Below are 23,560 nucleotides of genomic sequence, written 5' to 3' on the forward strand. Positions count from 1 at the left end.
ACTTACATAGCTCTCTTTAAAATTCTCCCATTATCATTCTACCAACAATGGCCAAGATTGCGTACACTTTTTAGCATCCATGTCAATTCAGTGTTTCTTTTACATAGATTATAGTTAACAAAAATCTAAATCTCAGTTTTATAAGTATCGCTCTTCTGTCAAGCTTTTCCCATCTTGTTGTTGTATAAGTTATTTAAACTTAAGTGTAGGAACTTCAACTCATCATGTTTCTGAATCTTTATGTTTGATGATATCATCTCCTGGCTTTCTCATGTAAATTAAATAGTCCTTATCTAAACCACTTACAATGTGTTAACCAGTAATGGAGAACCCCATATTTGGCTAGCAAAGACTTTTTCCTCTCAATTTTAGTTAGTTCAGTGATTAGCATTCTTAGCTGTGGTTGCTTTGCTTGATAGTATTTTGCTTCTAGTCTGTCCTTAACATTCATATGTTTATTAAATAGTTACTTTTAATAATAGTTACCATTTATTAAGTTCTAAGTACTGTTCTAAGAACTACACATTTATGATTTCAGTAAGTCTTCTGGCAACACTACAAGAAGGTATCATTGCCATTTCCATTTCACACATGAGAAGTGGGCTAAGAGCTTGATACTTCCAAAGTACATAGCCAGATAGAGGTAGACCTGGGATTTTAACTTATGTCTGTCTGCTACATCAAGAGTAAGTGAACAAAAGTGCCTGGGTGACTCAGTTGGTTAAGTGTCTGACTTGAGCTTAGGTCAAGATCTCATGGTTTGTGAGTTCGAGCCCCGTGTTGGACTCTGGACTGACAGCTCAGAGCCTGGACCCTTCTTTGGATTCTGTGTCTCCCTCTCTCTGCCCCTCCCCCGCTCGTGTGCTGTCTGTCTCTCTCTCTCAAAAATAAAGATGAGAAAATAATTTAAAAAATAAAAATAAAAAAAAAGAATAAGTGAACAAAATAGATATGGTCCTTGTCTTCCCAGAGCTTATGTGTAGGAAGAGAGAGAAAAACAAGCTATTACTATATATTACAATAAATGCTATGAAAGGGGAAGTACAGAGTGCTGTGGTAGCACAAAAGCAAACCTAACTAAATTTGGGGGGTGGGGTGGGATGTTAAAGGAAGATTTCCTAGAGTGTTGGATTAACTAAATAAGCTAGACGAAGCCAGTGGGGTGGTGGTAAAAAGTGTGTTGCCTATCATGGGCTTTAATTTTCTCCTAACACTGTTAATTTTCCATTTGATCATTCACTGTGATGAATATGGCTATTAATAACTGCTCCTTACTGAGTATATACTATATACTAGGCCTTTTACATGCATTGTATTTTCACATCAACTGTGCTAAGTTTGTTAGCTGCATTTGTACAAAGTGATACTAAGAGAGGTTAGTAATGTTCCCCAAATTATATAGTTATGAAGTGACCCAGGACAGGAAAACAAGTTTTATCAGGGTTAAAGCCTTTGAAGGCTTCCTTTGATTGATTAGGGCACATACCATTGGGTCTCAGCAAAACAGGTTTCTAGCTCTTTATTGCCATTAGGCCATCTGCCCTTAGCAATGGGTATATCCTTTCCATGATCTTAATTCAAATGTGTTTTTATAAAAAATAAAAGTTTTTGCTTCTCAGCAGGGTGGCTTTTCACCTTCCTCTTCAATAGCTTCAGCCAATTTTTCCCCCTCATCTTTATAGTACTGTACTTTACTTGTTGGTAATCTTTTTTCAGGTGTTTCAAGTCTATTAGAAAGTTCCCTACATAGCTGTATAGTAATATTGAAACAGATATGAACCTCAAAGCCTTAATCCTTTAGATGTCTTGCTTTTTTTTAATGCTTTTATTTTTGAGAGAGAGACAGAGCATGAGCAGGGGAGGGGCAGAGAGAGAGGGAGACAGAATTTGAAGCAGGCTCCAGGCTCTGAGCTGTCAGCACAGAGCTTGATGCAGGGCTCGAACTCATGAACTGTGAGATCATGACCTGAGCCAAAGTTGGATGCTCAACCATTTGAGCCACCCAGGCTCCCCTAGATGTCTTGCTTTTAAAAGAACTGTAAGCACTAAAAAAATTTTGAGTTTTGGAAGGATGTCAGTCACCACAATGTGTTTTTTTCTGACTTAATCTGTGCTGTCACTCCCTATGAATACCGATTGTTCAAAGAACTAGTAGTAAACAAAAATTTTTTGTTTAAAAAAATAATTAGGTTATTAAGATAGCTATTTTAATGATAACCAGATTTATTAAAGTTAGGTAAGTTTAGGGACGCCTGGGTGGCGCAGTCGGTTAAGCGTCCGACTTCAGCCAGGTCACGATCTCGCGGTCCGTGAGTTCGAGCCCCGCGTCAGGCTCTGGGCTGATGGCTCAGAGCCTGGAGCCTGTTTCCGATTCTGTGTCTCCCTCTCTCTCTGCCCCTCCCCCGTTCATGCTCTGTCTCTCTCTGTCCCCAAAATAAAAATAAACGTTGAAAAAAAAAATTTAAAGTTAGGTAAGTTTAAAATGTTATTAGATAATATTAGATCATAGCAGTGTCTGAATAATTTCCCCCAAATATTCATTTGAGGCAGTACTCAAATTTTCTACTTTCTGTATCCTCATTTTTTAAGAACAGATGTTGATAATCCTGGTGGAATTTGAAAACAGAGGCATTAAAGATTGAGAAAAACAACCCATAGGGTTTTAGGTAATTGGGACAAAAGTCTTCTTGATCGGAGACTCGTGGCAGTCTTGTGCCTCTGTTGGAACCACAGACCACTAGGTGGTGCTTTTTGCTTTCTTCATAGCATAAAACAACTTCTGGTGACTGTCTGCTATATTGGCTGCAATATTTAGCAAATTTAAATTTTTATTGATAAGTAGAATGTAGAAAATCAGAATTAATATGGTTTTCTTGCTAAGGTAAATAATCCCCAAAGAAGGAACAGTTCATTATAGAATTTGTTGATAATCACTGAGCTTTAGTATAATCTGTTTCCCTCTCCTGCTTTGGCTATGTTGTAAAATAGTGACTTGCAGCTGCCCACAATTGGGTGCTCAGTTTATTTGAGGTCCTCCATGTACAGAACCTCCGGGCTTCTACTTCTCAGTTGTAAGCATCTTTCATTGGGTGCTTATCGTGCTTTATCTGAAATCATCTAGATTCTCTAATGTCCCAAGAAAAGATGACCTTATTTACAAAAGTTTCTTTTTTCCTCTGTGAGTCAAAATAGAAGATATTTGTTTGAAATATCCTTCCTTTAGTGTTGTCTGTCCAGCCAACTCACCTTAACCTCTATTCTGTATTTAAATAGGGAATCTGCATTTTGCAGTTTCTTCACTTTTATTCTGGTGGCTTTTTTTTAGCATAATTTAGGTTTCGTCCCATTGTTTAAGAAGAGTTAAACTTATTTTCAGTAATTTTAAATTCGTATGATATGCATATATTAAGCTCTCTCATGTTAAATAAACAGTGCAGTTTCCTCTCCAGTGGTGGTGAAATGCTTAAAGAGCCATAATACCAAATACCCTTAGGTTAGCCTAATATCTTTCATGAATAGTAAGATAGCCTTGCTTAATTATTGACTGGCTCTGTGTTGACTGGGGACCATTTACACTTGGCTAAGAATCATAGGTTCCCAAGTGTATGTTGTCTCACTTATCTCCTAAATCAAAGAATAGTGCCCATCTCTTTGGAAAAGTTATTTTCTCTGCTTCAGGAGGGATTTGCATTGAGCCATTTGAAGGAGGTTGAGGCATTTACCTTGACAGTCATGATCTGCCCTTATATTATAGGGTTTAACTTTATAGTTTCAGGACATGTAGAAGTTTGATGGGAATTTGTATTATTTTTCCAGGTGATTAAAATGGCAGTTGTGTATTTAGAATTGACTTAGTTCTGTTATAAAAATGAATCAATATTAAGAATTGGCATCTTTACTTTTTCAAACTAGGTAATAAAATAGACTTGGAAAAGGAGAGACATGTTTCCATTCAAGAAGCAGAATCGTAAGTGATCACCCTTTCTCCCTCCCGTCACTCCCTGGTAGAAGTCCTTTTCTTTGCACAGTGTATTTTACCATTTATGTAATAATGAAACCTGTTAATCTAAAATGAGCTATTGGAATCAGTGAAGCATATTTACATTGGTAATTTCTGGACTTCTGACATTTAAAGTTACTCCATTCTCACTTCTCTTTTTGATTTCAGTAAAAAATATAAAGAGTGATGCGAAAGAAAACTATCATCAAATAGTGAATCACAAAAACTTGTATTTGGGTTCCAAATTAACTTAAACATTTCAAGTGTTGTTATTCTCATGTTCTTAATTAAAATTTGGTTCAGTGCATCTTAATTTCACTAAATGTGGGTTAATTAGTAATAAGTCACTAAAATTGCTACTTAAAACATGACAAAAACATGAAAAAAAATTTTGCATCAATCACTGACGTTACTCTTTTTTTTTTTTAAGGTATGCAGAATCTGTTGGAGCAAAACATTATCATACTTCAGCCAAACAGAACAAAGGAATTGAGGAACTCTTTCTTGATCTTTGTAAAAGTAGGTGTATTCAGACTTTGTATATTTTAGAAATAGCTCTTTTAAAAATATTGGTAATATTTTTTAAGTGATGTTTTACAGTCTCAATTAATGACCACACTGATGATTTATCACATCTGACAGCACTATTATTTACTTAATATTTTTTTCTTAAACTCATTATTTAAAGCTTAAATACCTATTTAGCTCTATTTCAAGCACTAGTTAATGGATATGAAATCAGCAGATATGATATGTGCTAAATACACATTAAAATAAATACACAACTGTCAAAAATAAAAATAGAGGAGAGTATACAGATTAAAACAGATTTAAGAGGTATAACAACCTGTTGCACTGGATGGACCTTATTTGGATCCTGATTCGACAAAGTAGTGAAAAGGACATTTGTTAAACAATAGGGACTATATGAATACTCACTGGATATTTGATGATATTATTAAGGGGTGTCTGGCTAGCTCAGTTGGTAGAGCATGTGACTTTTGACCTCAAGGTTGTGAGTTGAAGCCTCACATTGAGTATGGGTGCCAGGGTGGTTCAGTTGTTTAAGCATCTGACTCTTGGTTTCAGCTCAGTTCATGATCTCACGGTTTATGAGTTAAAACCTCACATCAGGCTCTGTGCTGCTAGTGCTCCCTCTCTCTCTGCCCCTTCCTCATGTTCTCTCAAATATAAAAAAAAAGAAAAATTAAAAGAAATTATTGAGGTTTTGCTTCAAGATGGTAACATCAGAAGATCTTGAACTTATCTTTTCTCATTGATACACTGAGTCTAAAGGTACATATGATACAATTTCCTCTTTAAAAAACATAAAGTCTTACTGAATGACAACTATACCTTGGACAAATAATAAGAAAATGACACTGAAGAAGGTAGAAGAGGCTGAAACACAATCTTGCCATAAACCGCATCCCTGGTGTGATGACCCACAACTAAAAGGGAACTCAAAACCTATAGCTTCTCCGTAAGGAGTGAAGATTATGAACCCCACAGTGGGCATCTCAACTTTTAAGACATTAATGAGATGAGTCCCCCAAATATCTAACTTTGAAAATCAGCATGTCTCACATCCCAAGACCTACAATACTGAAAGTCTGAAAAACTGTTTTTTGGGGTTTTTTTTGAGACAGAGAAGAGAAGGCTCAAGTGAGCAAGGGGCAGAGAGAATCCCGTGAGGGGCAAAGAGAGAGAAGGCGGGACTCAAGCTCACCCTGTGTGGGACTTGAACTCAGCAAAAAGTGAGATCATGACCTGAGCCAAAATCAGCTGCTTAACCGACTGAGCCACTCGGGTGCCCTGAAAAACTGTTCTTAAAGGGCTGTGTGCTTGGACTCACCTGCCCCAGGGCCTAGGTCAGAGGCAGCTGATCACACTAACTTAAAGTGAGGGAGGCTTAGGGTACCTGGGTGGTTTAGTTAGTTAAACATCCAACTCTTGATTTCAGCTCAGGTCATGATCCCAGGGTCATGGGATCAAGCCCTGTGTCAGGCTTAGCACTGAGTGTGGAGCCTGCTTGAGATTCTCTCTCTCTCCCTCTGCCCCCTTCTCTGTTTATGCTCTAGTTCTCTCAAATTAAAAAAAAAAAAAATGTTTTAAAGTGAAAGAGATTCACCTGCTTAAAAGTGTCTGCCCGCAGGGCAGGCATCTAATCTAACACACACATCTAGGAGCCTGCTGGTGTAATACTCTCCTGGGACGGAGGCTGGCGGGTGTCATCTTCATGCTTTTCCTTTGCTGCATTCCCCCTTTGCTGTGCTCCAGAGTACCAGTATCTCTGGTAGGAGAGCTTTTGCACACATTTGGTGCCCCAATTTTTGCACCTGCCACCCAGGAAACACCTCTTAATCACCTGGCCTAAAGGCCAGGGGAGCTTATATTCTTAGTCCTATTGGACTATAATAATTGGTGTTACTCAAAAAGGAGCTCATACCCCTGTCTGGCACCCCAATTTTTGTAACTGCTGCCAGGGGACCCCTCTATATTACCTGGCTCTGGTGGCCAGTGGGGCCTATGTCTGTGGGTCCCACAGGACTGTAATCAACAGAGAAAGAGCTCTTAAACAGCCACCACCCACAGGACACAGCAAGAAGCAACAGATCCACAAGCTCAATTTTTTCGTGAAGGAGGCCCATTCGCTAATCGTCATGACTGTGGCCTGAGGGGCAGGTTTTAGGTTTGGCACACATTTAGTGGCCTGTGGAACTGCATTCAAGGAATGTAGGCTGTGGGCACCATCTTTGTGCTCTTCTTCTACCTTGTTCTGGCTTGCTAGTATAACCTAGGAAAGAGCTTATACATTTGTCTAGAGCCCTAATTTTAGTGACTGCTGCCCCGGGGACACTTCCAGATCACCTGGCCCTGGTAGCCAGTGGGGCTTCTGCTTGCAGTCCCAGAGGACTGTATATCTGCATACTTTTAAAAGCTGATACCTAAAGATCGGGCTTCCAGTCAGCCTGAATCTAGGTGCTGAGATTCTCCCATTTGGGACACTGATACATCTTGGCACATCCTCAACTACTGGGAGCTATTAAAAATACAATAGGCTTCTTGGAGAAGCAGCCTGTTCCATTTACTGTACAGAAAGCAACATGGAGAGTCACACAAAATGAAGAAACAGGAATATGTTCCAAATGAAAGAACAAGATAAAACCTCAGGAAAAAACCTATGAATAAGACAGAGAGATAAGTAATTTACCTTACAAAGAGTTCAGAGTAATGGTTATAAAGACCCTCACAATTTCAACAGGAGATGGAAGATATAACAAATAGAAGTCAGAGCTAAAGAAAACAGTAAATGAACTGAAAAATACACCAAAGGTATTCAACATCAGCCTAGATGACGCAGAAGAAATGATCAGTCAACTCAAAGACAAGGCAGTGACACCCAGTCAGAGCAGCAAAAAGAAAAAACGTGAAAAAAGGTGAAGATAGTTGAAGGCATTTATGGAACAATATCAAGCAGTCTAACATTCGCATTCTAGGGATCCCAGAAGGAGAGAGAGAGAGAGAAGGGGGGCAGAGATCTTATTTGAGGAAATAATGCCTAAAAACTTCCCAACCTGGATAAGGAAACAGACATCCAAGTGCAGGAAGCCCAGAGAGTTCCAAATAAGAGAAACCTAAAGTGATCCACACTGAAGATACATTATAATTAAAATGTCAAAAGACAAGGAGAGACTATTAAAAGGGGCAAGACAAAAACAACTTGTTACATACAGGGCAATCCCCATAAGATTATCAGCAGACCTTTCAGCAGCAGTTTCACAGGGCAGAAGGAGTGGCATGATATGTTCAATGTACTGTTAGTAAAAAACCTTCCAACCAAAAATTCTCTACCTGGCAAAAGTGTCATTCAGAAGTGAAGGAGAGATAAAGGATTTTCCAGACAAGCAAAAGCTAACATTCATCACCACCAAACTTGCCTTAAAGATATGTTGAAGGGACTTCTTGTATCTGAAAAGGAAGGGTGCTAATTAGTAGCAGGAATACCCATGAGAGATGAAATCTCACTGGAAGGTGAATAGTAAAGGTAGTATATTAACTGATTATAAAGTTAGTGTGAAAGTTAGAAGACAAAAGTAGTAAAGATAACCATAATTGTGATAATTAGTTGAGGTATACGTAAGATGAAAAGATGTAAAACATGACATCAGAAACATAGGGGAGTAATAATGTTGAGCATTACAGTAGGATCAAGTTTAAGATGTTATCAACAGGGTGCCTGGGTGCTCAGTTGGTTAAGCGTCTGACTTTGGCTCAGATCATGATCTCACAGTTCATGAGTTCAAGCCCCGCGTCAGGCTCTGTGCTGACAGCGCAGAGCCTGGAGCCTGCTTTGTATTCTTTGTCTCCCTCTCTCTCTGCCTCTTCCTGCTCATGCTGTCTCTTCCTCTCTCAAAAATAAATAAACATTAAAAAAAAATTTTAAGATGTTATCAACTTAAAATAGACTATTATAGACATAAGTTGTTATATGTAAACCTCTTGGTAACCACAAAACAAAAACCTATAGTAAGTATACAAATGATAAAGACAAAGGAATATAAGCATACCACCGAAGTATGTCATCAAACCTCAAAGGAAAGAGCAAGAGAAGAAGAAAGAAACAAAGAGGAATTACAAAAACAGCTAAGAAATAGAATGGCATCTACTTTAAATGTAAATGGACTAGGTTCTCAAGTCAAAAGACATAGAATGGCTTGAGTGGATTAAAAAAAAACAAGACCAGGGTGCCTGGGTGGCTCAGTTGGTTAAGCATTGACTCGATTTCAGCTCAGGTCATGATCTCATGGTTCATGGGATCAAGGCATGGGTTAGGCTCTGCACTGAAAGTGTGGCACCTGCTTGAGATTCTCTCTCTACCTCTCTCTTTGCCCCTCCCCACTCACACGTGTGGGCACACACTCTCTCAAAATAAATAAACTTAAAAAGAGGTCTTAAAAAAAAAACAGACCCATGTATATGCTGCCTATAAGAGACTCGGTTTATTTATTTTTAATTTAAATCCAAGTTAGTTGACATACAGTGTAATAATTTCAGAAGTAGAAATTCATGATTCATCACTTACATATAACACCAGTGCTCATCACAACAAGTGCTGTCTTTAATGACTCTCACCCATTTAGCCTATCCCCCCACCCACCATCCCTCCAAACCTCAGTTTGTTCTCTATATTTGAGAGTTTCTTATGGTTTGCCTCCCTCTCTGTTTTTATCTTACTTTTCCCTCCCTTCCCCTATGATCATCTGTTGAGTTTCTCAAATTCCACATTTGAGTGGAATACGATACTGCTTTTCTCTGATTGACTTACTTCACTTAGCATAATACACTCTTCCATTCACATTGTTGCAAATGGCAAGATTTCATTCTTTTTGATCAGTATTCCATTGTGTGTGTGTGTGTGTGTGTGTGTGTGTGTATATATATACATATAAATATATATATACCACATCTTCTTTATTCATTCATCAGTTGATGGACATTTGGGCTCTTTCCATGATTTGACTGTGGTTGATAGTGCTCCTATAAACATTGGGGTGCCTGTGGCCCTTCGAATCAGTATTTTTGGAACCTTTGGATAAATACCTAGTAGTGCAATTGCTGGGTTATAGGGTAGTTCTATTTTTAATTTTTTGAGGAATCTCCATACTGTTTTCCAGAATGGCTGCACCAGTTTGCATTCCCACCAGCAGTGCAAAAGGGTTCCCTTTTCTCTGCATCCTCACCAACATCTGTTGTTGCCTGAGTTGTTAATTTTAGCCATTCTGACAGGTGTGAAGTAGTATCTCAATGTGGTTTTGATTTGTATTTCCCTGATGATGAGTGATGTTGAGCATTTTTTCATGTGTCTGTTAGTCATCTGGATGTCTTCTTTGGAAAGTGTCTAGTCATGTCTTTTGTCTATTTCTTCACTGGATTATTTATTTTTGGGTATTGACTTTGATGAGTTCATTACAGATTTTGTATACTAACCTTTTATCCAGTATGCCATTTGCAAATATCTTCTCCCATTCTGTCATTTGCCTTTTAGTTTTGCTGATTGTTTCCTTCACTGCATGAAGGCTTTTTATCTTGATAAGGTCCTAATAGTTCATTTTTGTTTTTGCTTCCTGTGCCTCTGGGTGACATGTCAAGTAAGAAGTTGGTGTGGCTGAGGTCAAGAGGTTGTTGCCTATTTTCTCCTCTAGGACTTTGATGACTTCCTGTCTTACATTTGTTTAGGTCTTTCATCCATTTTGAGTTTATTTTTGTGTATGGTGTAAGAAAGTGGTCCAGGTTCATTCTGCATGTCACACTGTCCAGTTTTCCCAACACCATTTGCTGATGAGACTGTCTTTTTCCCATTGGATATCCTTTCCTGCTTTGTTGCAGATCAGTTGGCCATATATTTGTGGGCCCATTTCTGGGTTCTCTATTCTGTTCCATTGATCTAATGTGTCTGCTTTTTTGCCAGTACCATACTGTCTTGATGATTACAGCTTTGTAATATAGCTTGAAGTCCGGAATTGTGATGCCTTCGGCTTTGGTTTTCTTTTTTCAACATTCCTTTGGCTATTCAAGGTCTTTTCTGGTTCCATATGAATTTTAGGACTGTTTGTTCTAGTTCTGTGAAGAATGCTGGTATTATTTTGATGGGGATTGCATTGAATGTGTAGATTGCTTTGGTAGTATGGGTAATATTTTAACAATATTTTTTTTCCCCAATCTGTTAGTGTGGAATGTTTTTCCATTTCTTTGTGTCTTCTTCAATTTCTTTCATAAGCTTTCTATACTTTTCAGTGTGTAGATCTTTTACCACTTTGGTTAGGGTTATTCCTAGGTATTTTATGGTTTTTGGTGCAACTGTAAATGTAACAGATTCCTTGATTTCTCTTTCTGCTGCTTCATTATGGGTGTATGGAAATGTAACCAATTTCTGTATTTTATATCCTGCAACTTTGCTGAATTCATGTATCAGTTCTAGCAGTTTTTTGTGTGGAGTCTTTTGGGTTTTCCATGTAGAGTATCATATCATCTGTAAAAAGTGAAAGTTTGACTTCTTCCTTGCCAGTTTGGATGTCTTTTATTTCTTTTTGTTGTCTGATTGCTGTGACTTCCAACACTATGTTGAACAACAGCAGTGAGAGTGGACATCCCTGTCGTGTCCCTGATCTTAGGGGGAAAGCTCTCAGTTTCTCCCCATTGAGGATGATGTTAGCTGTGGGTCTTTTGTATATGGCCTTTATGATGTTGAGGAATGTTCCTTCCATTCCTACTTTCTTGAGGGTTTTATCAAGAAAGGATCCTGTATTTTGTCAAATGCTTTTTCTGCGTCTATTGAGAGGATCATTGTGGTTCTTATCCTTTTTTTTCTTAATGTGGTGTATCACATTGATTAATTTGTAGATATTGAACCAGCTCTTCGTCCCAGGAATAAATCCTTCTTGATTATGGTGAATAATTGTTTTCATGTATTGTTGGATCCGGTTTGTTAGTATCAGTTTAGATGTAAGGATACACACAGACTGAAAGTGAAGGGATGAAAAAAGACATTCCATGTAAACGGAAACCAAAAGAAAGTTGAAGTAGCTATTCATATATCAGACAAAATAGAATTTAAAACAAAGACTGTAATAAGAGACAGTGGCATTGCGTAATGATAAAGGGATCATTCCAACAAGAAGATAAGACATTTGTAATATTTGTGCACCCAACACAGGAGCACCTAAATATATAAAGCAAATATCAACAGACCTAAAGAAAGAAATAGCAATAAAAATAATGGTGGGGACTTTAATACCCCATTTACATCAATGGATACATATGCAGACAGAAAAGCAGTAAGGAAACATTGGCCTTAAATGACATGTTAAATCAGATGTACTTAACAGGTTTTTAGAGAACATTCTATCCAAAAGCAACACAATGTACATTTTTCCCAAGTTCACCTGGAACACTTTCCAAGATTGTGTATCATGCCACAAAACAAGTCTTAATAAATTCAAGAGGACTGAAATATCAAGCATCTTTTCCAACCACAATGGTATAAAACTAGAAATTAGCTACACAAAGAAAACTGAAAATTTCACAAATATGTGGAGAATAAACAACATGCTAATGAACAGCCAGTAAGTCAAAGAAGAAATCAAGAGAAATAAAAATATACTTTTAGATAAACAAAAATGTAAATGTAACATACCAAACTTTATAGGATGTAGCAAAAGCAGTTCTAAGAGGGAAGTTTATAGCGATACCTAACTCAGGAATCAAAAAGAGTCTCATATAGGGATGCCTGGCTGTCTCCGTTGGAAGAGCATGTGACTCAATCTCAGCATTGTGAGTTTGAGCCCCATGTTGGGAGTAGAGATTACAAAAAATAAATAAAACTTTTAAAAAATCACAAAGAAACAACATGACTTTATATATCAAGGAACTAGAAAAAGATGAACAAAGCCCAAAATTAGGGGAAGAAAGGGAACAACAAAAATTGGAGTAGAAATAAATGAAGCAGAGACAAAAAAAAAAAGAAAAAAGATCAATGAAACTAAGAGCTAGTTCTTTAAAGATAAAATTCTAAAAACTTTAGTTAGACTCACCAAAAACAAAGAGTACTCAAATAAAAATGAAAGTGGACGGGTGCCTGGGTGGCTCAGTTGATTAAGTGTCCAGCTCTTGATTTTAGTTCAGGTCATGATACACAGTTCATGAGTTTGAGACCCATGTAGGGCTCTGTGCTGACAGCACGGAGACTGCTTGGGATTCTTTGTTTCTCTCTCCTCTCTCTCTGCCCCTGCTCCAGTCACACTTTTCTCTCTCCAAATAAATAGACATTAAAGGAGAAGAACCAGCATTTCCCAGATGGATTGGATGTCGAACCCCTTGTTTAAGGAAGGAGGGGAGAGAGGGAGGAAGGGGAGGGAGGGAAGAAGGAAGGAAGGGGAGGAAAGGAGGCAGCGAGGGAGGAGGGGAGGAAGGAAGAAAGGAAGGAAGGAAGGAAGGAAAGGGAGGGAGGAAGATGTGAAAGCAGACGCTTTACAACTGATACCACAGAAATACAAAGGATCACGAGACACTACTGTGAACAATTATATGCCAATAAATTGGACAACCTAGAAGACATCAACAAATTCCTAGAAATATATAACCTACCAATAATGAGTCATGATGAAATGTAAAATCTGAACAGACTGATTACTAGTAAGGAGATTGAATCAGTAATCAAAAACCTCCCAACAAACAGAAATCCAGGACCAGATGGCTTCACTAGTGAATTCTACTAAACATTCAAAGAATGTTCTACTAAACATTCAAAGAATACCAGTCCTTCTCAAATTCTTCCAAAAAGTAGAAAAGAAGGAAACTCCTCCACACTCATTTTGCAAAGCAAGCATTACCCTGACACCAAAGCCAGACAGGGACACCACGAGAAAAGAAAATTACAGGCCAGTATCCTTGATGAATATAAATGCAAAAACCCTCAACAAAATATTAGTAAACTGAATTCAGCAATACACTGGAAAGATCATAACACCATGATCAAATGGGATTTATTCCAGGGATGCAAGGATGGTTCAACATCCATAACTTAGTCATTGTGCTATACCATGTTAACAAAATGAAGGATAAAATCATATGATCATTTCAGTAGATGCAGGAGAAGTATTTGACAAAATTCAGCATCCATTTATGATAAAAAAAAACAAAACTTCTTAACCAAGTGGGTATAGAGGGAATGTACCTTAGCATAATAAAGGCCATATGCAACATACCCACAACTAGCATCATACTCAATGGAGAAAAACTGAAAGCATTTCCTTTAAGATCAGGAACAAGACAAGGGATGCTCACTTTTGCCACTTTTATTCAACATAGTATTGTAAGTCCTAGTCAGAGCAGTTAGGCAAAGAAAAAGAAACAAAAGGCATATGGTTAGAAAGGAAGAAGTAAAACTGTCAGTATTTGCAGATGATATTATATATAGAAAACCCTTAAAGACTCCCATCAAAAAACTGTTAGAACTAATAAGCAAATATAGTTCATTGTAGGATATAAGAAATCAATAAGCAAAAATCAGTTGTGTTTCTAGACACTAATAATGAACTATCAGAAAGAGAAATTAAGAAAACAATCCCATTTGCAGTTACATCAAAAATGATAAAATACAGGCGCCTGGGTGGCTCAGTCAGTTAAGTGTCTGACCTCAGCTCAGGTGATCTCACAGTTTCTGAGTTTGAGCCCTGCATCGGGCTCTGTGCTGACAGCTCAGAGCCTGGAGCCTATTTTGGATTCTGTGTGTCCCTCTCTCTCTGCCTCTCCCCCACTTGCGTTCTATCTCTGTCTCTCTCTCTCTCTCTCAAAAATAAACATTAAAAAAAATGATAAAATGCATAGGAATGAATTTCATGAAAATGAGGTGAAATTATATGTTGAAAACTATAAAACATTAAAGAAAGAAATTGAAGACACAAATAAATGGAAAGATATTCCATGCTCATAGGCCAGAAGAATTAATATTATTAAATGCCATACTAGTCAAAGCAGATTCAGTGCAGTCCTTATCAAAATTACAATGGTGGGGCACCTAGATAGCTCAGTCGACTTCAGCTCAGGTCATGATCTCCCAGCTTGTGAGTTTAAGCCCTGCATTAGGCTCTCTGCTGTCAGCACAGAGCCCACTTCAGATCCTCTGTCCCCTTCTCTCTCTGCCCCTCCCCCCACTTGCACCCTTTCAAAAATAAATAAACATTAAAAAAAATTACAATGGCATTTTTCGTAGAAGGAGAATACCCAACCCTAAAATTTGTATAGAACCATAAAGGACCCTGAATAGCCAAAGAAATTCTGAGATGAGGAACAAAGCTAGAGGATCACACTCCCTGATTTTCAACTATATTACAGAGCTATAGTAAAACAGTGACATAAAAACACACACAGATCAATGGGACATAATGCAGAGCCCAGAAATAAACTCATTCATATATGGTCAATTAGCTTACGACAAAGGAGCCAAGAATATATAGCTAGGAAAGGACTGTCTCTTCAATAAATGGTGTTGGGGAAATTGGACAGCCCCATACAAATGAATGAACCTGGACCACTATTCTACACCATAGACAAAAATTAATTTAAATGAATTGAAGAGTTAAGCCTAAGACCTGAAACTCCTAGAAGAAAACATAGGCAGTAAGCTCCTTGACATAGGTCTTAGCAATGATTTTTTTAATCTGACAGCAAGAGCAAATGCAACAAGAGCAAAAAGAGACATTAGACTACATCAAACTAAAAGGCTTCTGTCCAGCAAAGAAAACCATCAGCAAAATAAAAAGGCAACCTACCAAATGGGAGCAAGTGTTTGCAAATCATGTCTCATAAGGGGCTAATGTCCAAAATATATAAAGAACTCCTGCAACTCAATAGATTAAAAAGAAAACCTTACAGACAATCCAATTAAAAAATTGGTCAAAGATCTGAATAAACATTTTTCCAGAGAAGACACAGAGTTGGCCAATAGGTACATGAAGAGATGTTCTGTATCGTTAATTATCAGGGAAATACCAAAACTTATCATGAGATGAGATAATACTTCATACCTATTAGAATGGCTAGAAACAAGTGTTAGCGAGGATGTGAAGAAAAGAGAACGCTTGGGCACTATTGGTGGAATGTAAATATGTCCAGCCACTAGGGAAAACAGTATGGATTTCTTAAAAAAAATTACAAATAGAACTATGACATGATTCAGCAGTTCTACTCCTGGATAGTAAGTGGAAGAAAACAGAAACATTAACATGGGAAAATAAACCTTATTCGTTGCAGCATTATTTACAATAGCCAAGATATGGAAACAACTTAAGTTTCCATCAGTGGGTGAATGGATAAAGAAAACGTCCTGTATATATAGAGAGAGGGGAATGTTATTTAGCCATAAAAAAGAATGAACATCTTGTCATTTGTGACAACATGGATGGACCTTGAGGGCATTATCCTAGTGAAATAAGTCAGAGAAAGATAAATAACATGATCTCTCCTGTATGTAGAATCTAAAAGTAAATAATAAAATCAATCTCATAGATACAGAAAACAGAGAGGCAGGGGTTTGCGGGGCGGGGGGGAGAAATGGGTGAAGTGTTTTGTTTGTTTTTAGTTTAAGTAAATTGAATTATTCTTTATTTTTAAAATTATAAAAATTTTAAGTTGTGATTATAATTATTGTGATTCTGCTTTTTTAAAAAGTTCTTTTTATTTATTTTATTTATTTTTTAAAGAATATTAACTTAAAAAAATTTTTTTTTAATGTTTATTTATTTTTGAGAGAGGCAGAGACAGAATGCCAGTGGGTAAGGGGCAGAGAGAGAGGGAGACACAGAATCCGAAGCAGGCTCCAGGCTCTGAGCTGTCAGAACAGAGCCCGACGCGGGGCTCGAACTCACGAGCTGTGAGGTCATGACCTGAGCTGAAGTCGGACACTCAACCGACTGAGCCACCCAGGCACCCCTAAAAAAGTTCTTTTTAAAAAAGAGTTCTTATTTTTTAGAGATCTTATTAAAATAATTTATAAATAAAATTATGTGTCTAGAATTTGATTCAAGATAGTGGTAGGGGGCCACCTGGGTGGCTCAGTCAGTTAAGCATTCGATTTCGGCTCAGGTCATGATCTTAACTGCTGTAAATTCAAGCCCTGCGTCGGGCTCTGTGCTGACAAGCTCAGAGCCTGGAGCCTGCTTCAGATTCTGGGTCTCCCTCTCTCTGGCCCTCCCCAGCTCGTGCTCTGTCTCATTCTGTCTCTCAAAAAAAAAACATGTTAAGAAAAAAAAAAAAAGATAGTGTTAGGGATGCTTGCTGAATATAGATGAAATTGTATGATGGACATAAGGATTTTCATTATGCTGTTTTTTCTGTTTTTATTTATGTTCGAAGTTTTTCAGATTAAAAAGTTTTTTAAAAGAGGGAAGGGAAAATGTTTATCACCAATAGAATGTATACCATAGTTAGGAAAACCCTAGTCTGTGGAATATTGGATTGAAATGATTTTGTCAAATTATATTCCTTAATTTATGGACCACACACTCTTGAGAATTTGATGAAACTATGGTTTTTGTCTCTAGAAAAATGGACATAAACACAAACTTTGGAGTAAATTTCAGTTTTACAAAAAACTGAAGGTCATTCATAATTCTTGTAGAGCTTTAATTCTCTAATGAGGTCTCCTGACCAACAGCATCAGTATCACTTGAGATTTTTTAGAAATGAAGATTCTTCTGCCCTACTAAACCAACTGACTCAAAATCTCTGGAGATTTTGTTTTAACAATTTTTCCATATGATTGTGATGCACACTGAAATTTGAGAATTTATTTGTATTCTTGCTGCTTGTGTATACATATCAATCGCTTGGGGATCTTGTTAAAATACATATTTGATAGAGTCGGTTTGGTGTGGGCCTGAGCTTTTCATTTGTTTTTTAAAAAAAAAAATTTTTTTTCAACGTTTATTTATTTTTTGGGGGACAGAGAGAGACAGAGCATGAACGGGGGAGGGGCAGAGAGAGAGGGAGACACAGAATCGGAAACAGGCTCCAGGCTCCGAGCCATCAGCCCAGAGCCTGACGCGGGGCTCGAACTCACGGACCGCGAGATCGTGACCTGGCTGAAGTCGGACCCTTAACCGACTGCGCCACCCAGGCGCCCCTGAGCTTTTCATTTGTAACAGGCACCCGTGTGGCGATGATGCTGGTCCTCAGACCATACTGTGAGTACCACGGTTCTAGCTCTATAGCTTAGAAGTGTTATAAATCTCATATATCTTCCTAGAAAAAAATTTGAGTATTTCTAATATGCTTGTTTAAAAACTATTGAACATACAGAAATACTCATGTATTTTACACATTTTTGTAAAACAAAAAATAGAGATTTTGAAAGGTTGAAGAAAAATAAGTAGAAGTTAGAATTTGTAATGTTTTCTAATTTCATCTCATTGGATTTTCCTGTACAACTAAATTTGGAAACCATTGTTCTAAGGACTCCCTCTTTTCTTTCTTCGTTTTTCCCGCTACATATTTTGTGAATATTTACTTCTAATCTGTGCCTTATATTTTCATTTTTTAACTGTGTCTTCAGAGCAGAAGTTCTAAATTTTAATAAGGTCTTATTTGTCATTTTTTCTTTATGATTTGTGGTTTTTGTGTCTTATATGAGGAATCTTTGCCCAAATCAGAATCACAAAGATTTTTTTCCTACAGAGATTTCCTCCTATGTTTTTTTTCTAGATATTTCTGGATAACTGTGCACACCTTATGTTTTACATCTAGGTTCATAATTCATTTTTAAATTTTTGAATATGGTCAGAGGTATAGATAGATCAAGGTTTATTTTTTATATGTAAATGTTCAGTTCTAATACTGTTTCTTGAAAAGATTATTCTTTCTTCATTGAATAATCTTGGCACGTACATCAAAAATCAAGTGACCAGGGGCGCCTGGGTGGCTCAGTCAGTTAGGTTTCTGACTTTGGCTCAGGTCATGATCTCATGGTTCATGACTTTGAGCCTCACTCACATCAGGCTCTGTGCTGACAGCTCAGAGCCTGGAGCCTGCTTTGGATTCTGTGTCTGCCTCTCTCTCTGCCCCACCACCCCTCTTGTGCTCTGTCTCTCTCGGTCTCTCAAAAATGAATAAATGTTTAAAAAAAAAATTTTACTAAAAAAAAAAAAATCAAGTGAGTATATATGTGGGGGTCTATTTCCAGACTCTGCTCCATGATCTTTAGAGCTCTCCTTTCACCAATATCTCACACTCCATTGGGGTAACTATGTGCTATATCTTTAAGTTAGATAGTATGAGTCTTCCAGCTCTGTTCTTCCTTCCTCATCTTAAACTCTTTCATTCTTTCAAATATTATTTGCATAAAGGTATTACATTATTTGTTGACGAGTAAATCTTGTTCCCTAAATATCAGTTGTACTTAGAATAATATGAACTATTTTTTTTAATTAATTTTTTCTTTTAGTTTTTTTTTTTTTTTTCTTTGAGATAGGGTGTGATGAGGGAGGGGCACAGAGAGAGGGAGAGAGAGAGAATCCCAAGCAGGCTCTGCATTCTCAGCACAGAGCCCGATGCGGGGCTCAAACTCATGAACCATGAGATCATGACCTGAGCTGAAGCAGGTGCTAAACTGATTGAGTCACCCAGGCACCCCAGAATAATACAAACTTTGACATATCGCCAAGTATATTAGAAAATCTTGAGGGTATTACTTGTATACAGACATTTGTTCAAAGTAAAAACCTTTTTCTCTCTCTTGATGTCACTGTGGCCATTATGCAACTGGACAAATGCAGTTGCTATTAAGTTTTTTAAACTTGCAGGAAAAGCTATTCAGTGAGCTGACAAAATGTTCATTATATTTAGTTTTCCTGTTGGTTGGAAGTCAGAAATGGCTATTGTGGTGGCATACTGAAATTATAGAAAGAGAAAATTCATAGATTGTGGTCTTAAATTTCTGTTTTCTCCTTCTCTTAGGGATGATAGAAACAGCACAAGTGGATGAGAGAGCAAAAGGCAATGGCTCCAGTCAACCAGGAGCCACAAGGCGGGGTGTACAGATTATTGATGATGAACCTCAAGCCCAGAGCGGTGGCGGAGGGTGCTGTTCTTCTGGATAACTGATCACACTTAAGAGATTAAACAAACAAACTGTGGATCATTGCCCTCAACATGAAGACTGCCATATTCCAAGTCACATTATTTTACCAATGGAATTATAGAATTAACAGTATTTTAAATTACGTTTATAACACTGCAGAGACCTTAAGTGCTAAACTTAGTGGAGTTTGTGACCAGAGAATTGGCATTTTTCTACAAATGTTAACAAAGCAATTACCAATGGCCTTTTTACATATTTTTTTCTTTAATAAGGAATAATATGCATGTAGAAAAGACCTACTTAAAGGCTTCATTTATATTCTTTTAAATCAAATCTTTATTTAATAACTTATATATGTTGTTGGAATGGTATACATTTTTGCAGCCCTTTGTATTTTGTGGTAGTTTGAATTGTATCACTTCTAAACAGCAAACTGTTTTTGTTTTCTTTTTTTTTTTTTTTTAAATTAGCAGATACCTGAAGTACTATTTTTGCAGGGTTTGCACAGGCCCCTTAACTGTCTACTACTTTGATATAATCTATATACAACCTGTATGCTGAGCTGGTAAAATACATTGTAAAATTACATATTAAATATTTTATCTGCTTTTACAAGCGCAAGGTGCAAAACTACATACAGTAGTCTCATTGATGACTGTAAAGTGAATTAACATTTGGTGATAATGCCTAAGCTTTTTGACTCTGACATAAAGATCATAGCTCCCCTTCACTTTTGTCTTAACTTGAAAGTGGCGTGTTTCAATTTTCACATATACTTTACTTGAATTATTGCTGTTGTCATATTTTTGCCTCTGTAAGTCTTTCTGATGATTGAACAACAGCATTTGCCTTTTGGTTTGTTGGGGTTTGGGGGAGCTCTTTTTGTTTGTTTTTATTTTTGTTTGGGGGGGATTTTTTTGGATAAAAGAGATGAATTCTGCTGATTTTGTTTTAGAGTGGTTACCTTAGAAGTATTTGAGTGGAGCATGCTGAATTTCACTTCTGCAATGGCTTTAGTTTTCTCTTAGGCTTTATATGAGATGGGTTCACTGGTGTCAGAAGAGAGGAAGAGGTACCAGACAGTTGCCACTCACCAAGACTCATTCATACAGCATGTTAATGGGTAGTTCATGCTCCTGGGGCAGCACTTTTAAATCCTTTGTGAGCAAATTGTATTTGTTCATTGCTTGCCAGAGATGAACACGGAAAAGTTTGTTCCATTTTATAAGAGCTGTCCTGAGTTTCTGTGAAGGGAAACATTTCATGTAATGCGGTTATAGCAAACACTGGAAAGATTTATTATAAAATTATATTCTTGTATACTTTGTAAATTAGTCTCATTAGGTTTTTTTTTTTCCTAAGCATAGGACTGAACTTAAATTTGTTAATTTTAATAGAATCAGACAGTGCTCACAGAAGGATCACAAATTGTGGAAATTAACATACATTGTTCTTGTTCTAATATATATATTTTTCCATTTCTGTCATGCTTGGAAAACTAGTAAATGTTATGTCTAAGATAAAATGGAATGGTTCCTGGATTTACTTCTTACAAGAAGCAGTAGTATGCAATAAAGTCGTTGGCATGAGCAATTAAGAGGATGTAAAGAGGTTATAGTTACTAAAGAAGTACTACCATATTTTTAAGTTAAGAGCTTAAGGTTTCCCAAATGGGTTTAAAGTTGAATGGATTGACACCTTTATGCTATGCTGTTAAAATTTTAACTTAGTATTAAGGGTTCTGTGAGCCCTCACTTTACCTTCTTTAGTTCCTCTCCTTCCCAAACTCAACACACTGTTCTCTCTGTTGTGTGTGTTTGGGGAGGATGGTATGGGAAGAGTCAGAGAGATAAGCTAACATTTGTTTTATTTTGTTTTGTTTTGTTTTGTTGATTGTATAGTCTCTCAGTTTCCTATGAAGTTTGTGTTTATGCAGGGCATCATGGGAGACCAGAGGAATCATGAGTATAAATACAGGAAAAATTGTTTTTGGTCTTCTGGTTCTTCCACAGGTAGTAAAGAAAGCCTTGCCATTTCTACTATCATACGTGCAGATGGGAAAGAAGCTCTTGTTCAGAGTGAACTGTTTTTTAAACTAATGAGAGATGAAATTGAGCTTGATTTCAAAAAGTAAAATCATAAAGCCTGATAATTGAAGAGTTGTACTCTAAATTTTTGACCCTATGTTAATGATATTAAGTCCAGATAAGAACCTCTGCTCCAAAGTTGCCAGATAATTATTGATGGGGTACAACCACTCTCCATATATTTTTTTCTTTACTCTCCCTTAGTTTCTGTCTATCATTCTTAACCTCAAGCATTTCATTCTGTTTTTCACCTTGTAATTTAAGCTAATTCAATAGCAACAATAAATAATAGGGAATACCTGTCCTTGCTCTAAAGTCTGACAGTTCTCTAGGTAGGATGAAGGAGGAATGAAAGAGGACCAGCCAATTGCAGTATGTGCATAAAGGAGAGAGAAAGAGATGAGAAACTAAGGCTGAGGAAATTTCTCTGATACTTTCTTCACTTCTTTAACATATCTTTTGTGTTCCTGTCCTTATGAATTGTACTATTAGGAAGAAGACATGAGTTGTTGTATTGTATATTAAAAGTAGTAGGTAGGTAGAACCAATATATTTTTCAGCTAGTAAGTGTATACATTTAGTATATATAATTAAAAATTGGTATAAGATAGTCATTAAAAATACCTGAATATTATGTTAAAAGTATACAATCGTTTCTGTAATGATGATGAGTATTCTGCATCTCGTTTTGTTTTGTGATTATAGAGGAAGATCATTGTTTTTAAAAATGTATATTGCAACAATTTGGGGGTAAACAGCAATCTCAAAAAAAAAAGCATCATGTGATTGTATGAAATATGAGTGTTTGAATTTGTTTTGTTCTGGGGAAATCACCTGAAAACACCCTAAAGCTATGGCTGTTATAGCTAAATTGAAGTCCTTTTTTTTTTGTTTGTTTTTAATATTAGCTATATGTTATTAATGATTACATTTTATTTGGCATTAGAGTAAGAAAGAAGAATGATATAGGTTTTCAGCAAGAAAAGATAAAATTTGGGATATATGACAGGAGGTTAGTGAGGAGTAGACTAGAAGTCAGATATGAAACTCTACAACCTGACATTTTTATAATTGTTTTGAAATACATTATCATGTCTAAATAAGGCAAGTTATGCATTGTACCAAATATTTAGAACATACACAAAATGAATTGGCATACTATGTAATATGATTTGCAATTTTCTGTATTGTAAATGCTACCAGGAATCTAGATCATTGATGTTATCTCCAAATAATAGAATTTACCCTTATAATTACCACTTATATTCTCTCCAGAAGTGAGATGTTGATCTGTGCCTTTAACTTTTGAAATTCATCTTTTGACCTCCGTTTGCCATATAGCTTTCTTTATAGATGCAGTCTGGCAAAGAGGGAATACATATTTTGTGGCTAGTAAAGCTGTTGAGATCTTCTAGAAAAGGGTGTAGATCGTTGCAACCAGCAGGAGCCTTACGATAATGTCTAAAGTACAGGGACTAAGTAGATCTTTATTCTTTTCTAAATTTCAAAATGTATTACCTAGGTTTTAATAACTAAAAGCTGGGATTCATTGAATATATACATTCACTTGATTTTGTAATAGGCGTTGATTCTAGTATTTTGCTGTTCTATAATTTTCAGTCAACAAAAACAATAATGTATTTGGACCAAAATTCATGTTACATATATGTCTGGCTTCGATGTCCTTTCCCTTTTCAAAGAAAACAAATCAATCAGAATTCTGAGCAAACTTTCCTAAATGCAAGTATTATAATATTAATCATATGTAATGAAAAAATGTAAAAATACTCTTTTAAGAGTTTCCACTTTCAAGCAACAATGCTTCTCTTCTAAACA

General features: G+C 36.7%; 1 protein-coding gene across 1 annotated transcript in view; it reads left to right on the forward strand.

The window, feature by feature from the left end:
• Positions 1–22,520, forward strand: part of RAB21 (RAB21, member RAS oncogene family) — a 42,765-nt gene extending 20,245 nt beyond the window's left edge. The window contains exons 5-7 of the mRNA XM_047866710.1: positions 3,913–3,967; positions 4,431–4,519; positions 19,514–22,520. Of these exons, the coding sequence (XP_047722666.1) occupies positions 3,913–3,967; positions 4,431–4,519; positions 19,514–19,656 (287 nt within the window). The 3' untranslated portion in view covers positions 19,657–22,520. The remainder of the gene's footprint in view (positions 1–3,912; positions 3,968–4,430; positions 4,520–19,513) is intronic.
• The last annotated feature ends 1,040 nt before the right edge of the window (positions 22,521–23,560 follow it).

This window comes from Prionailurus viverrinus, chromosome B4 (genome assembly GCF_022837055.1).
Source record: "Prionailurus viverrinus isolate Anna chromosome B4, UM_Priviv_1.0, whole genome shotgun sequence".
In the NCBI taxonomy this organism is placed as follows: domain Eukaryota; kingdom Metazoa; phylum Chordata; class Mammalia; order Carnivora; family Felidae; genus Prionailurus; species Prionailurus viverrinus.